General features: G+C 39.4%; 1 protein-coding gene across 1 annotated transcript in view; it reads left to right on the plus strand.

Annotated features, from left to right (window-relative positions):
* The first annotated feature begins 653 nt into the window (after positions 1-653).
* Positions 654-16857, plus strand: part of LOC119215400 (CD166 antigen homolog) — a 47675-nt gene continuing 31471 nt past the window's right edge. The window contains exon 1 of the mRNA XM_062558189.1: positions 654-834. Within this exon, the coding sequence (XP_062414173.1) occupies positions 777-834 (58 nt within the window). The 5' untranslated portion in view covers positions 654-776. The remainder of the gene's footprint in view (positions 835-16857) is intronic.

Below are 16857 nucleotides of genomic sequence, written 5' to 3' on the forward strand. Positions count from 1 at the left end.
CCCGTCAGAAACTTCTAAGTGGAATTGTTAACAAGCACATACTAGCTCAAATTCCTTAGAAGATCTGGTTGTTTTGCACTTAAGTTAAGTACTTTTGTATATGTTAAGTATTCAACTCACAAACAAGAATGAGAATGCAATGAGACCATTTATTTATTGACTAAAATGTGATATATTGTTATGGAGATATAAAACCATAATGCTATAGCTTAGTTTAGTAGTTTTTGGTGGATAATAACAACACACTATGTATTCCTCACAAGGCAGAATTTCTCGTGTGAAAACGTTCCACGTTGATCATGGTTGATCAACTTCTGCCGACTACAAGGATCATGTGTGCCATCCACTTTCATTGCTGGAAGCCTTGGGTGAGTGTGGTGGAGCTCCTAGCAAAGCACAAACAATAATTGGAAAGCCCTGATTTGGGAATCAATGGCTCAGACCTGTAGCCTCTGCTCTCTGATGCTGATTTCTCTTCTGTCGGTCATTGAACGTAAAATAATAAATACCACCAGCAACTATGTAGTCTACCGTAGCCTGGTACTTTTGAGTCATTCTGTTTAAATGCAGGCTACACTGATGTGATTATGCTGCCCTGGTGCCTCCTCTCCCACCTCGCCCTCCTCCGCCTCCCCTTCCTCCTCCCCTTTCCCCCTCCTGTCATCTCGTATTTCACCTGCCCTCTGTTCTGACACTGCCCTAGGTTCGGACACCGACTTCTGCTCGTCATTTCTGCCAGATCACCAGAGGTATCCACAGACACTTTCTCTAACAGGATGGATTCCGCCGCGTTCCTGTTGCTGGCTCTCGTGTACACCGGGACGCTTCTCAATGGTAAGCCTCGTTCATGTCATGAGTTGTTTTTTCGACATGCCCCTCCCGGAAGGAGCGTCAATCGGCTGTAGCCACGTTCCGGGTTCTTCGTGTACTTGTAACTTCCCTGAAATTCTGTCTACTTATTACGTGTGGTCTCGTTTTTCAACACCTTTTCAGGTCTTATAGAAAATCCAGCATTGGTCTCTAGCCTTAAATCGACACCTTAGCCTGTATCTTTGACGTGCTCCTCTAATGAAACCGGTGTGTAGCTTCAGCTAAATACAGTGTGGGTTTCCCCGTCTGCGATCTACCTGGTCAGTTTAGCACGTTGCATTAAATAAAGCATGCGCGCGCGCGTGCGTGCGAGCGCGCGCGTGTGTGTGTGTGTATTTGAATTGGCAAACAAGAGTCCAAAGATAACATAGTTTTGACTTTGTCAAGTCAAGGGATCTTGGATGTTTTCCCTCTCAATATTGCACTCTTTGTGTGTGAAACCGAACATCTAATGAGAGCCCCATTTTGCCAATTAAATATTAACCCTGAAAAGTGCAACCTGGAAAGCCCTGATTTGGGAATCAATGGCTCAGACCTGATGCTGATCGTTGCTTTTCTTGGTTCTGAAAGAGTTCAAACACTATCAGAGCTTTCGTCTTGTGTTTCCAAATAAATGTCCACCCCCTTCTTATCTCTTGAGTTGTGTTTGTGGACTGGACATCTCTCTGTGATCACAGAGCTACTCTTTGTGAGAGCGCCTGGCCCGGTGCTCTGACTGGTGACCGAGTGGGTGGGGGTTGATTGGTGCGCCAACACTCGACACAGCAAGGGTCCACTATCTCCATCCTTTGATGATATCAGACCTGTTTCCGGATCAGCGACTTCACAGAAGGGGACACATTTTTGTTTGTAATGTGCCACTACCTTTCTGGTCTCTCTGCAGTATTGAGACAATATCATCCGGCCAGACAGCCTGACTGGATTGGTCAAATAGTATCACGGTTTAACTCTAATGCAATTGGCCTTTCCTTTAAGCCACTACCGTAAAGACGACCAAAGCTGCGCAGTCGAAAAGTGCGCTGTCATGTCACAACTGATTTTAGCTCGGGTCCGGATGGGACGGCTTCTGGGTCCGGAATCCGGACCGCGGTACGCCAGTTGGTGACCTATATATATATTGTATATATTGTGTGTGTGTATATATATATATATATATATATATATATATACAAAATGAGGACATTGCCAGATAGACAATTAATCCTCCCAATAATCCTTTCCATCTGATTGTTGTATTATTTCAATTTATCATTTTTCATTTGAATAACAACACTTTTCTATAATTTCATTCTGCACAAGTGCTTTAAAAAGTACCTAATTACCAAAACAGCCCAGAGGTGTGTCCTTAAACCAAACGGTCCTCTTTTTAAAATACTTTAGAAATATATTAATAGGAAACCTTCTGCTGGAAATTGGGGCAGCAAGACAAGATAATAAACATGGTATTTATCGGCATTTCTAGTTGCTCCGCTCATCTTTTTATGGAGGCAAAATACCTTTTTGTGGGAGTTGGTCGTGAGGGAGGGGTGGATATGTGAGGAAAGAACCACCTTATCCAACAATCTCAGTAGTTGAGTTGCGAAAGGTCACAATATGTTTGAAGCCTCACACAAATCTTTCCATCACATGGCTTTAGTTTGATCTGTATGCAGAAAGCCCTGTCCAGACACGTTGAATTCACATCCCATAACTTGGTACCCAGAGATCTCCACCTCTCATGAGCTGCTGGTAAAATAATTTGTTAATGACATTTAGTGGTGTAAATGCAATAAGTGCTCCTCGAGATTCTGTCAAAGCTGTAATTTAGGTTTTCACCTAAATATTCTGAACAATCTAACCTTCTTTGTTCTTTGAAAGAACATACTTAAATTATCATGCTATTATATTGTATTATTATGTAATCAGTGGCATAAAAATGTAATTGGAATTATATCGTTTATCACAATTATTTTTGGTGCAATAATCGACCAAAATTTGCAATTTAAAAAACCCATGTATTTAAAAATGCAATATAAGTTGCTTTGGAACTAAAGCAACTCTAAAAGCAGCAGTCACGTTAAAAAAAGATGGAAGGTCGATCACCAAGGCAGTGCCGGTGATCTGCCCTTGACAAAATCACGTTGGGTCACCTCGCATGCACGGTCGACCACGGGAGTTAACAGAAATCTTAGTAAGCAAGAGTTGCTAATAAGCAATACCAACGGACACATTTCATTTTATTAAAAAACAACCCTGGCTGATTCCAATCTGTGCAAGTCATCTGAGTAAGGTAATGACCAAGAATGTGTAGAGTGGTTGTGACGGTTCCCTTGCTTCTGACAGATGAGCGACTCGTTGTTTATGATATATATCTATATATATAGATATTAGTTTATTGGTTCTAGTACTTGTTCGTCCGACTACTACCCCGATCCCCCTCCCCCTCTACACACAAGTTGTCACGTGAGACAGTATGAGTCATGTTGAACTTTCCTCCCGATGTCGAGTCTCAGGTTGTTTCCCTCCTGTAATAGTGCTGTATTGATATCTTTGACGGTTCAATGAAAGCAGGACTGCGTCAAAAGGAGAAGTGAAACATTTACGTGAGATGCAGCTTCATTGAAATCAGAATTCAATGAAGTCAGCCTTCTTAAGAATACACTGTGGACAACGCTCCCAAAATGAGGCAGCACAGAGTGAAAGCAGTTTAGTAACCAGTGTTTCTGACTTAGTGACTCTGCTACTGACAGGCACAATAATAGTCAAGCTGTTTTGTATGCATGTGGACTAGTGCAGCATAGATACAGTACCACATTGAATTGTGAGATTAACGCTCCCTGGTGACAGGATGACTTATTTTTGTTGTTATAAGACCCGTAAAAAATGTCCTTGTTTACTGAGGAATAATTTTATATCAAGGAATGCCATTAGATAGTAATAGAGAGTGACAGGAAAGTCCCAGGACTTGCGGTGTGGAGGTCCACAGATTGTTCTAAAAGGCCTCTTCTTTCTTTTACAACTAAAGGGGACAAATTAACCCAATGTGCCTATGTTTTCATTTTAAAGAACCAAAATCTTTTGGATAATATAATGGGGTGGTTCTTGCTTTTGATAGAGAGGCTCTAGATTAAGAGGCTCTAAATTATCTGACTTTGTTTGTTTGTCAACACTTTTTTATTATCCTTTTTTCTCTGTAACTTGTTATAATCGGAATTTTTGTTTTGAAGTAAATAATACCAAGTGCGCATTGAGCCTTTTGAATATTTTTGAAAAGTTTCTTCATTGAGACTCACTGCCATTCGGCGAGGGGGACGAGCAGCGGACTTGAGTTAAGGCGAATGAGAGAGGAGAGCAAACAACAGGACAAACTGGTATGTTGACTTGGTTTGGCAACAAAAGAGGCAAGACAACAAACTTAGGATACAATTATCCCACCCAGTTCTTCAACCTGAACTACTGTCGGTTCCTCCAGACTGCAGGTCCGCCTCTTTGGCTGGAAGAGCCATGTGCAGGGCGACATTCCTCAACAGCCGCCTACGTTCCTCCTAGCCCGGCCTAATGCTAGTTGGAACGAAACGGCCCATCTCTCCCAGCAGCCACGAAACGCGTCTATTTCCGGTGAACACATTTTCTCGAACCCTACCGCATCGCACCAAGCCAGATGGTTCACCCGCTTATTATTTCTTTGTTTTTATTTATTTAGGATATATTTTCACATTCCAATTCTAATGTCTAAATATTCTGAAGAATCTAACCTTCTTTGTTCTTTGAAAGAACGTACTTAAATTATTATGCTATTATATTGTATTATTATGTAATCAGTGGCATAAAAATGCAATTGGAATTATATTGTTTATCACAATTATTTTTGGTGCAATAATCGACCAAAATTTGCAATTTAAAAACACCCATGGATTTAAAAATGCAATTTAAGTTGCTTTGGAAGCACTAAAGCAACTCTAAAATCGTCAGCTAAATGATATGTAATAATTTAAGTAATAGTTGTGCATCAGCATATTCGTGATAAACCACTTTCAGCTCATACCTACTAAGTGCCCTGCCCCTCAGCGGCCCAATTCATTATACACTTCCAAATAAAGGTTTAACAAAGGTTGATATTTAACAGCCAAGATGCAACTAACTTTAATGAGCCTGCAAAGGTTCAAACCCAGACTTCCAATGCAACCTTATGTCCTCCTAATTAGGATATCCCACTGAAAACATGAGTTATTTCTGACTCCTTTTATTGTCTTTCTCTTAGTGGTTATATAAAAATAAATTACCTTGTGTGAAACTATACAACTACTCTCTGGATTAAATATTTAGTTTAATCAACCCAGTAACTAGTGTAGAGCAGAACATTTTTGTTTAGGCTGTGTGATAGTAAATGCTCATCAAATTGCTCTGTTCCTTCGCTCAGATGATAAACTCACCTTTACACCTGGAAAAAAATCCATCCCATCAGGATGAGAGGAAGATTCAGAGGAAGATTCAGTGGCATAAACATGTAAATTATAATGCCACGAAATGAAAATTATTATTGAGTTGAATTTCTTTTCACTTTCCTCTCAAGGCTTTGTGTTTTGTTGGGTTCCGTCGTGCTCTGTCTGTTGGTAATCCTGAGGTCTTGGATTATCAACACTGTCCCAAGCTGCAGGCATTTATTCTTAAAGGTGACAGCCACCTTTTGAGCCTGTGAAGGCGCTGCCACTAAAACACGATGCTTCATATGAGACTTTAGCTGTGTATGTTCTCAGTCCTAGGACAGAGGAATGCTACCCACCCTCTTCTTCATGTTCACACAATCTGCTGGACTTTCACATGGATACATCATAAGGGATTACCCCAGAATGTCTGCTTTTAAGTCTGCCATTACTACTGGTAGAACTGTTACATTTGTGTTCATTTATTACATTACATTACATGTCATTTAGCTGACGCTTTTATCCAAAGCGACTTACAGTAAGTGCATTTCCACATAGAGATACAAACTCAGAAGAACAAGTAACAAGAAAGTACAATTTTTTTTAGTATTAAACAGTTGAATAGAAAGGCTCCCTCTAATCTGTGGTAACATGGTAGCTACATAGTGAACAAGGTCACAACTGCTCATGGCAATGCAATGTTTTAACAAGGAACACCCAATTATAATTAAGACAAATATTCTATTATTACAATGGTAGTCAACCATCAGGATCACAAAATTGACTGCCTTTTTGAGACAGTCTACATATAGGATTTCATTTGACAAATTATATTCTTGCCTCATAACTATTGTGCGTTTATGTCCTAGTGTAATGCTGCGTATTGCAATATCTTGTACATGTGCAGTTTTTGCTTTCATGTTTTAAGCTCCGGCTTAAAAGTGTCTTTAATATTAATGTCTTAACTTTCATGCATCATAGTAAAGTACTGAATCTGAAAGTGAAAGTGAGTGCTATTTCTTATGGAAAGTGTCTTGAAATTGATTGATTTCTTGAACTTTCCCTTTTAGTTAAGCACTTCATGCCACTTTTCTACTGGACCTTGTGGAAAAATGTTCAGAGAATTGGGAATTGTTCCATTGCACTCCATCCAAAATTAGTTTGCCTTTGTGTTTGCATGCGCCTGCTGCAGCGCCACTGTTTGATCACATGGTTTGTATATTAATGAGCGGTGCTGTTTACCCACAGTCAGGGCCGGCTCTAGCCCATTGGCTGCCCTAGGCGATACTAAGATTTGCGTCCCCACCTACTACCTAGGGCCACTTTGAACCACATCCATTCCATGTTATGATTCTGATATACATTATAGGTCTATGTATTATACTGTACATTTATATTTGATAAATGTACTAGAGGGAATATAATGGTCTCCGAACATTTATTAGCTATTAATTAGCTATCTGGCTTCATGTGCCCCTCGTTTATACATTCTACGCTGTCGCTGCTAAATAAATACAAATATGATGTAAAAGATGAATTAGAAAGCACAGACGTTTATCAAACTTGAATTTTAAATACTATAAAATAGAGGCAAGTGTGCTATGAGTGCAAAAGTGCTGTAAACAATACATTTAAAAAAAATAGTTAAAAATAGATGTGATGGCAACTTCATCCATCCTGTCATTTGGGAAAGGTGAAATCCTGATTGGTATAATATGGTCCTCTACTGACTAATTCAGTTCCCACTATGCCAGACAGGGTTGGCCAGTTAGCAGGATCAATTGGTTCCCCGCTGACGGACTCAGAACTTGTTGTAGGAGAAAGTGTCTGCAGGCTGTAGTGCAGAATCAAGGCGGGTTGTGTCTGTTGCTCCTTCACCTGAAGACATACATACATACATACATACATACATATGTACATCTATTAATACAGATACATTGTTCATATGTTGAGATTTATCACTGATCTTGTGAGTCATAATACGACACGCAGTAAATACATCTAAATCATTTTTTTCTTATAACAAGATCAGTGGTGTTTAATAGAGTAAACATTTATTCAAACATTTGAATTAGGTGCAAATAAAATTGTTTTGTAAGCTTTTAAGTGTAAAGTAAAATAAAGATTATTAAATAGACTTACCTGCTGCATGCTCTGTGTTTCACTGGCTGTTGTGCTAGGTGTGATCCTAGATGTCCCTTCACCTGCAGCTGTATTTAAGCAGATCTGTTCTTTGAAATGATGAAACGATCAAGAATGGGGTTGAAAGTCATTTACAATGAATGGAAGTGTGAGGTCATATTTTGAGTGTATTGAACTATTACAGAATAAAGCTTTATTAATATGCATTTATAGACTGCTACTTCTACTAAAACTATTACTACTACCACCAATAACTATAATAAATAAAAACTTCTCTCTGGAGTGCATCTGGACATTTTTAAAATATAAAATATTAGCATTCCAGAACACCACGTTACACATTTATTCACATGTATCTACTATTTACATTACCTTAAATACAATCCAGACAACATATTGTGTGGAATGCATATATATACCAGATTGTGCATAAAGATATAATACCATTTGTGAGCAAATTCCTTCAGTAATAATACAATTTGTTTATATAGACACTTTAAAGTAAAACCAGCATAAATATAGCACTCAGATAAGCAATAAAACCAACAGATAAACCAAGCATAATAAATGCCTCGACATTAACGATTTTAAGGCACTTGTCATTTGGACAAGTAAGTTAACGTTCATCATCAGTGTTTCACTTGTCTATGAACAAAGGTCTGGGTACAGGTTAATCATTTTAATTTATCTAGGTACTTTTCCCTTTGAGCTTTAATATTGTACAAATAATATAGGTAACAATTAAGGTGTTTTTACACAATTTATAATATTTAAGTACCTAAATTATGCTAATAATGTCTTGCTTGCTAGGTACAAAGCTGCTGACGCTAGCTAACGTCACTTGTGAAAAATGTATTCGTTTCAAATCTGTATAAAAGACGTAATGAGTGTCCCGGACAAGTCTCAATGTCAAGCCCTGAAGAGGTGTATTTTGATTAGTGATTAGAATGTGTCACCATCACTATGCTAGCTGGAAGGCTCCTAAAGTCTTAAAGCAATTTGGCTAACAAGGTAACACTAGCTGTGTAAACGACCACAGTGTTAATCTAAAGCAGTGGTTCTCAACTGGTCTGGCTCCGGGACCCACCCACCCGAAGAAAAAAAACGACACTCCGCTGTCCCTTCAAAATAAAAGCACAGGATGAAATTTTTTACATTTTTTAAATTTATTTTTTATTTTATTTTTTTCATGCAAAGGCCCGCGACCCACTACAGTTGAGAAACACTGATCTAAAGGATCCCACGTTTGACATTAAATGACTGAGATGGAAATACATACCTCTTTACAGGACTTTCTTCTCCTCGTACAGCTTTTCTTCATTTCCGTCTCTTTGCACTAGAGAGTTAGGAACTTTTGATTTTACGTTCTCTTGATCTGAGTGTGCCCCTTGCCCTGCACGCATGCAACCATAAGGTCCGCTGCGCGGAATCGTTGCATCCCCCATAAACCCGCCATGTTTATTTGTTTTAATTATGGTTTGATTTCACCTGGGTTTTATTTTGTTAATCAAAGTTGTTGAGAGAAAGATGTATGCTTAACTATGTTATGCTAGAGGAATTTGATGAATTTGACGACCGTCTAGGGCCAAATTCACCTATGGTCGCCTATGGGAAGGGCTGGCCCTGCCCACAGTAAGCCTGGCATTATCCTCATCTTAAATTCACGTTTACTGCCCTGTGATTTTCTCACTATAGCTTTCGTTTCCAAGTAGAAGTTTGAATATGTGTGTGCCAATCTGGGTATGGGCGGTGTGAGATGTATGTCCCAATTTGTATTTTTGTTTTTATCATCGCTATGACTAGTCGGAGAGGAACCTATTGTATTTCAAGGAATTCTTATTAGGGTTCTCGCTACGACTAGTAGTAGAGGAACCTATGTATAACCTTGTATTTCAAAGAATTATTATTATTATCCTCACAAACTGAGGGCCTTTTTGGGGCCTTTATCATATTAAAAAAGTTGTTAAATTTTGAATCTTCCATTTTTCAATAGTCGATGGGTGCGTGGATTTTTTCTTTTGAATCACAAATGGTGATGGAGGCTGGATGTATTCCCAGCGTCCCCAGCCACTTTTTTTTTTTAAGAGCGTTTGATTCTTCCCGCACACGCAACATCGGTCAAGGCGAGAATCAAAACATTCAGTGGCAACTGGACCGGGTTATTACGGCTACGATATTGTTGACGACAAGTTGACTAAATTGTAATTATTGTTGGGGGAAATTCTGTGGCCATTTTTTGCCCCTATCCTTGTGATAACCAGGGCAAAATTATATTTGTTTGGGGGCAATTTGTCCCTTTGCCCTCATGTATTTCCGATGCTGGGTCTGACCCCTGCGTAGGTTCAACACCAACAGCATCTCTGAAGTCATCATTGAAAATAGACTTGTACATATAAGAACCAATGAATTAATTCACGAAGACACTGCTCAAATTACATGCAGAGAAAGTCCAATGCACACTGGGACTGAAGAACAACAATGACCAAACAAGGCCCATTATGATGAAACCTCAGCTTTACAAGCAAGAACAAGTTCAACAATGTCTCTTTCTCTCCCACACATCCCCCTATCTCTCACATACACTACTTATCCCTGACCTGCTGTTTTCTGCTCTAAAGCTGGGGGTATTACGGTCTAATTTTAAATGGATAAAAACGACTGGAAGCTCTGCCGTCCTTTATTGAGGAAATACCAGGTTGAATTTCCCATTGACCAGTTCGAGATAACATTCAGGACTCCAGTATTTCTTCCCGGCCTACTGCCTCTTTGAGACTCAACTGCGGTGACTCGCAACAGCAATCTTTCTTCTGACGTGTGTCTTTCAACACTATTGCTAAAAGCTGCCACAAGGTTTTTCCGAACATCTAACACTGATAAGCACAGTGCCATTTCTGTTTTGAGTAACTCTTCTGGAATGATCCCTATCCCTCTTCACTCTGTAGAGCGAGACAAAGAACACACACAAAGCCTCAGAGGTGTCTGATACTGGAACCAATGGTTAAAGCACCCAAATATAAGATAATGCTGTAAGAGGAAAGGTATCCCTCTATTATTTAGAGGGTGCATGCCATCCATTACTGTGTCACCTGCTGACATGAATAGACTAATGCTCCGGTCACACCAAAAGCGATGCAAATTATTTGTGCGAAAAGTCAATGGACAGACGCGACTGGGACGGATTTGAAATGGGCTGCGCGAAGGACTCAAAAAGGCGCGAAGCAAATAAATCGCTTTCCCGACGCTGTCTTGGGAAAGCCAATCGGCATCGAGATGCTCTGCTCGTCATCACTGCCGTCCTGCTGCCAAAGCGTGAATATACTTTATTAAACTGCCACTCACCGTAGACACGCACTCACACACACAGCTGAAACGGAATGCCTGTAAGTTAGTTGGTGTCTAACCGAGAGATGCTGGCACCGAGCTGACGCAACAGGCCATTAAACTGGACACTGGTCAGTCTGAAGCGCGAGTCATCCAGACACACTTTCTGGAGGAGTCGTGAAATTCAAGCTGTTTGCGGCGACAAGTGACATACCAAACATAACACTGCTTGCGGTTCTGATGTTTGTGTAATTCATACAACATATAAAGAGCAGTGGTTATTTATTGCCATTGTGGATTGCGGAAACGATAACTGTCTTTACGGAGACATGTAAAAGATAAGCCACGCTCATTTCAGGCGCGAATGAAGCGCAAAAAAGTTATTTTTAATTATAACTTCAATTATTCGGGTAAGTAAAGCGTAAAAATTTGCTTCACTTTTGGTGTGAACGCAGCAGCATAATAAAGCTTTATTTTCTAGTCTCATGTGATAGAATGTACTGTACTTTTCACACTTTTGTGCAGCTATTCAGTTAATTTCCTGTTTCATATTGTTTTCACATCTTGTTTTGTATGACGGCACTATTTGCATTTATTCACAAAAAATGATTTGAATTGATTCAATTGGCCTTGATAGGCTTGTTGACTGTTTAGATACTCATTGAATTTAGTAAAAAGAGGTAAACAAAATGAATAGACAGTCACTAAATTCTGGCTGCACTGAATGTGTTAACCTGAGGAGATGAGGAGTCACTGTGTGCAGGAACTGCTCATCTTGCCTAGAACAGTCTGTTCTTTTTGCCTGCAGAATTCCAAGTTGAAACTTGCTCATCATACAAAGTAAACTGGTTTAGTGCTTAAGGGCAAAATTCTAATTCTGGTTCATAGAAGACTGAGAAAAAAAAGGGAGTATACCTGACCTTAATTACGCAGTTACATTAAACCATGAGTAGGAGTCTTGTCAGTGACAACTGTGAAAGAAGAGAAGATTGTGATTTTTCATCAATCACATTTTTTTGCCTTTTTATATATTTTATTTACTTAAATACTCCGGACGGTAAATAAAATGTATGAAAACCAGTCTTATTGTTCTTGTTCATGTAAAAAAACAAATAAATCCACATTGTGAAGTCACGTCTGCTTGAAAAAAAATTGCTATTAGCAGATAAGTCCTTCAATATGGAAGTAAATCTGTGTCATCGGGGGTTGAAATAAAAAGGTCATTGAATTTCTAGCTCTGAATAATTTTTAACATTAAAATACTGCAAAAAAATTCAACCTAAAAAAAAAAGTGTTAAAATATTCAGCTGCAAAAAAAAAAATCATGGTTACAATATTCACCGGCAAAAGTAATCATGGTTACAATATTCAACCCAAAAAATTCAGCTGTGAACTCTTTATGCCATCAGTGTTGCAGAGTTAAAGCCCCGTTATTATTGGACATGGCTACGTTCCGAAGCAGAAGGTGTATTGGGTGCTCGCTCCTTTTGCTTGACGCATGCTCCTGATCTTGAATCTAGAATAGATTGCTCTACCTTAGTGTCCCGGATGTTTGTGTCTCACGGCTGAATTTTTTGGGTTGAATATTGTAACCGTCATTTCTTTTGCCGTGATTTTTTGTTGGTGTTTTAATGTTGAAAAACATTTAGGTACATAATTTCAATGCATAAATATTCAGTGCTAGAAAATTCAATCACCTTTTCATACTTCAACCTCAGCCTGTCAAATCGTTTCAGAGGAAATTAACAATTCCTATTTAATGTTGGCATTGTACAACTGTGTGACTTCCCTGTGAGGATACATCCCTTCAGTAGGTCCTTGTTTTATCCTTTACTCATAGCCTGACAAACCTGAAAAATCACAGTGCTGCATTCCAGACATTAGGTTGCCTTGCACCACCTTGTCACATCTCACGTGTCGTATGACTACAACCTTCTAAATGCCCCATTGTTTGGCCCATATCAGTCCCCTGTGTCACATACACATGGCAACGTGACTGGTTAGTGGAGGAAAGTTTATTTGATCTCTTAGCTGCATGTTGGTACTAACAGACTGCAAAATGTCCATAAACCAATTGTTTTTAAATTGATATAGTATTACTTGAGATGATGAAGCATTTTGAAGGGAGCATCGCTTCCCGCTTGTCATTTCTTTTACGCCAGGCGATAACACTTATGACCGCTGCTTTGTTGACAATTGTGCGGTAGGAGCAGGAACAGCGAGGCAGAGGGAGGGGCTGAAGGGGCTGTAATTTGAGTGGGGCCATCCAAGGTTTACCTAGCACCTGGAAAGCTCAACGTTCTAACGTAATAGCATATAAATGATTGCATTTGGTTATAGGTGAGACAAAAGTTGAATCATTCCTGTTTCTTAAGCAATTTCTGTTTTCCCTCTTAAATGTCAACCACAAAAAACAGTGACTAATTTCTGTGGTATTTGATATGAACTCTTTTTGTTATCTACTTTGTTGAGGCTGAAATAGGGCTGGGTTTCTGGCCTGGTGTGTGCGATTGTGTCCTTTTTTTGGTGTATCTTTTCCAGATAACGTCCACAGACCTGGTCAGGATAAAGTTGCTTTTCACAGCTCTGTTCAGTGTCCCTTCCTCCTTATCCGCTCGGTTTGGGGCTACTGAATATTTAGCTGCTGATGGATGCTTTTTTAACCATTTACTGCAAAGCATTTCTTGACTGGCATGTCCATTAATGTCCACTCTTACAATATAAACATGGGGAGTTAACTCCATGTGTTTGTGGTAATCAAATAAATCCCCAGGAGAGGATAGCTCCCCCCCCCCCCGAATTCTACATAGAATTTAAAGACTTACTCACACCGCCTCTGATGGACGTTATTAATTTAGCATGCAAAACTCTACCTGAATAAACACTTCCATAATCACTGTGATTCACAAAAAATACAGATCTAATAAAGTTTTTTTTCTTTTTGACCCATTTCACTATTGATTGCATATTATAAATTAATTTCAAAAGCCCTGGCTAACAGGCTTGACCAATACTGAATAAACCCAGACTAGAGGGGCTTTATTGTGAAACGTTCATCAACAAACAATTTGTGCAGACTCTTCAATATTTTCCATCAAACAAAACCTGAAGCCAAGCCTAGTGCAGCTGTAGCATTAGATGCTGATAGGCTAGAGTGTCCATACTACTTTCAGGTTTTGGGAAAGTTTGGACTTGGTCATTCAAACCCAGATCAAAATGACCACAAATGAACAGACTTTGACCGCATTCTCTTTGAGTAGATGCAGTCAACAGGGCTGTCTTTTTTGCTTGTCTTGGCTATTGAATGTCCACATTTTTCTGTCTGTCTTAATTGCAGTAATCAGACGGTCTCCTGAGCTCAGGACAAAAATGCTTGCAGTGCTCGTTGTTTTTGGCCAAATTGGGTGGTTAGTAAGTAAATAAGATTTTATTTTTTAAACAGAATACAGTCTTGCCTTTGTCCACTCCACTGACAAGCATAATGTTGATTTCCAGACCTGCTGGTGCCTCTGCAAGTCTGCGGAATCGGCACAGGGCATTTTCCCATAGAGAATTAATTGGCATGAATTCTCAAGGGCACTTGTCTTTCCATCTCCTTTTCCTTCGTGTGTGTGTGTGTGTGCGTCAGTAGGCCCGCAGTGACTTATGGTCCCCGTACTTGTATTTCCATCTCCTTTTCCTTCGAGAGGCTCCTAATACAAGATGTATATGGAGTGTGTGTGTTTGACATTGATAGTAGGCCCGCACTGACTTGTGGTCCCCTTTTGAAAGGAAGAGTAGCTGAGTTTCTCAATACAACATCAAAATGAGAGCCAAGTCTTTGTCTGGTCGATTTTTGTGATTTAAAAACAGTGGCCTCTGCCGGAAACAAACTACAAGTCAATAAACACCGACATAATCGCACATCCACATCCAATTTGTCCCAGAAAAATAGCCGTTATGTTCAAACACTGGCTGAAATAAGCAGCCCAGTTGCAGCTGCACGGTATGGCCAAAAATCCATATCACGGTATTAAGAAACATTCTGACGGTATCCCGGCACATCACGGTATTGCTTTTTCAAGTAAACACATTTATTCATTGACCCCGAAAACGGCCGCGGCTATTTGAACAGCTGTTCGCTGCTTGCTGGCCAACTTGCTTGCAACTGGCCGGTTTGCTCGTTAGCTTGATTTGGCTGCTAGTGTTGCCACCAGAGGCTCGACAGACTTTGCAATAAATCGTATTTTGATCTAACGTAACTTACGTCGGATTCATCAAATCCAAAAACCCTCCAAACAGACACAGCTCCTCTCTTGGGCACAAGTTGTGTTGGTGCATCTCGGGTCTCTCGTTGTTCCTCCTGTATCGCTTGCAGTTCGGTGGGGACATTTTTTATGAATGTAAAATTACTAGTATTACAAAATCTTTATTGGTCTTTTTGTTGTGTTGTGGTGTTTTACCCTGTAAAGAGTTTTTTGTGGGTTATTCATTGTTGTTATAACCATGACTCACTCTCAACACGCGTAAGACAACTAGCTCCGACCACCGGGCACTCTGTGATGACGTGTAAAAATAAAATCTGCCGCCTGCCGAAGAGCAACTTCAGTTGTTATGGCGTAACACCGGTATGAACGGTATGTGAGAATTTCATACCGTAAGCAGATATTGTATACCATGCAGCCCTAACCACAGGTATGTTTTTCATAAAGAATTTTCTTGATGACATATGGAAAAAAAAAAGACAGCAGCAGTACTGCTTAAATGCGACAATGAGCTGATGCAGACACAGTCGTCCGTTATTTGACCTGAGGTTTTTATCTGGAATGTTCCCTTTCAAGTGCAGTTGACGATTTTGAGAATCAAGGCAACTTCTTAACATCAACATCTTTGACACGTTTTTCAAATATTTAACCCCCCAAAATATTTAAGGCTCAGATCTTAAAATCACTTGATGCGTCTTATTGCCTCTGATTTGGCAGGTTGTGATTACAGGTGTCTGTAAAGAGGAGGAGGAGGAGGAGGAGGGAAGTCAGCTGGATATGAAGAGGACTGTGAAGAGGACTGTGCTGTAGCATCTGCAGCGTTGGGAGACTCTTTAACTAAAGTTGCAGGTGGTAATGTGTTCTCAATAACCTAAGGCTCAGTGTCCAGATGAAGTGCATGATTCGGATCAAACCGGGAACACATCTCTGGTGTATACAAGTATTAATGTAATGCTTGTGTGTGCTCCTTTGGGGAGAAACTCAGTTCTACAGTTCCTTCTTGGTGGTTAAAGCAACTAATGGATTATTTAATACCTCAGATCAGTTTGCATGGTCTTTTAGTTTGCACGATGAGGGTTCGAAATTGTCCTTTATATACATCTTTACACACTACAGGGTCATTATCATCACACTGACAGACTGTAACAAGAAAAAACATCAGGGTGTATGTGTAACTGGAAAAATTATGATGCTAATATGTAGTTTTGCTGATATGTAGATCGTAACCACATCTGTGCTTCTGATAGGCTCCTTATTTACATGTAATATATTCCAACATATTTTAAATTAGTCAATGATGTTACGATCTGCTGTATCGAAATTTCAAAATCTTTGAAACATGTTATCGCACATGTTATCTCCCAACTCGTCTCACACACAAGCCATTTGCCACTGGTGAAAGTCAGTGATCTCTCTGAGAAATTTTATAAAGTGAATTCAGTCCATGCACAGGTCGGTTAGGTTTAGGGCCGCAACTAACGATTATTTTTGATAATCGATTAATTGGTAGATTCTTTTTTAGTTTAATTGATGAATAGCATTAAAAAGCTTTAATTTCTTTAATTTTCTTTTATTCTAAAACAGAACTCCAAATTCACTTTGCACAAAATAATCATTTATAAAAAATATAAAAATCTGAAAATTTAACAGGATTTGTTTTAACGTCAGAACTTGTACTCTATACTACACTCAGACGCACATACTGACACTGCGAAACACACCCCCATGTTCACTTGAAGCTTATTCATTAAATTACCACCGTCATTGTAGAGCAAGTTTAGCATACAGTATACAGCACATTTAAATACAGCTAAAATATAACCAAGTGCTATGAGATGAATTTAAAATAGCATTTGTTAATAAATGCATTAGAGGAT

The sequence above is a fragment of the Pungitius pungitius genome, chromosome 16 (genome assembly GCF_949316345.1).
Source record: "Pungitius pungitius chromosome 16, fPunPun2.1, whole genome shotgun sequence".
NCBI lineage: Eukaryota > Metazoa > Chordata > Actinopteri > Perciformes > Gasterosteidae > Pungitius > Pungitius pungitius.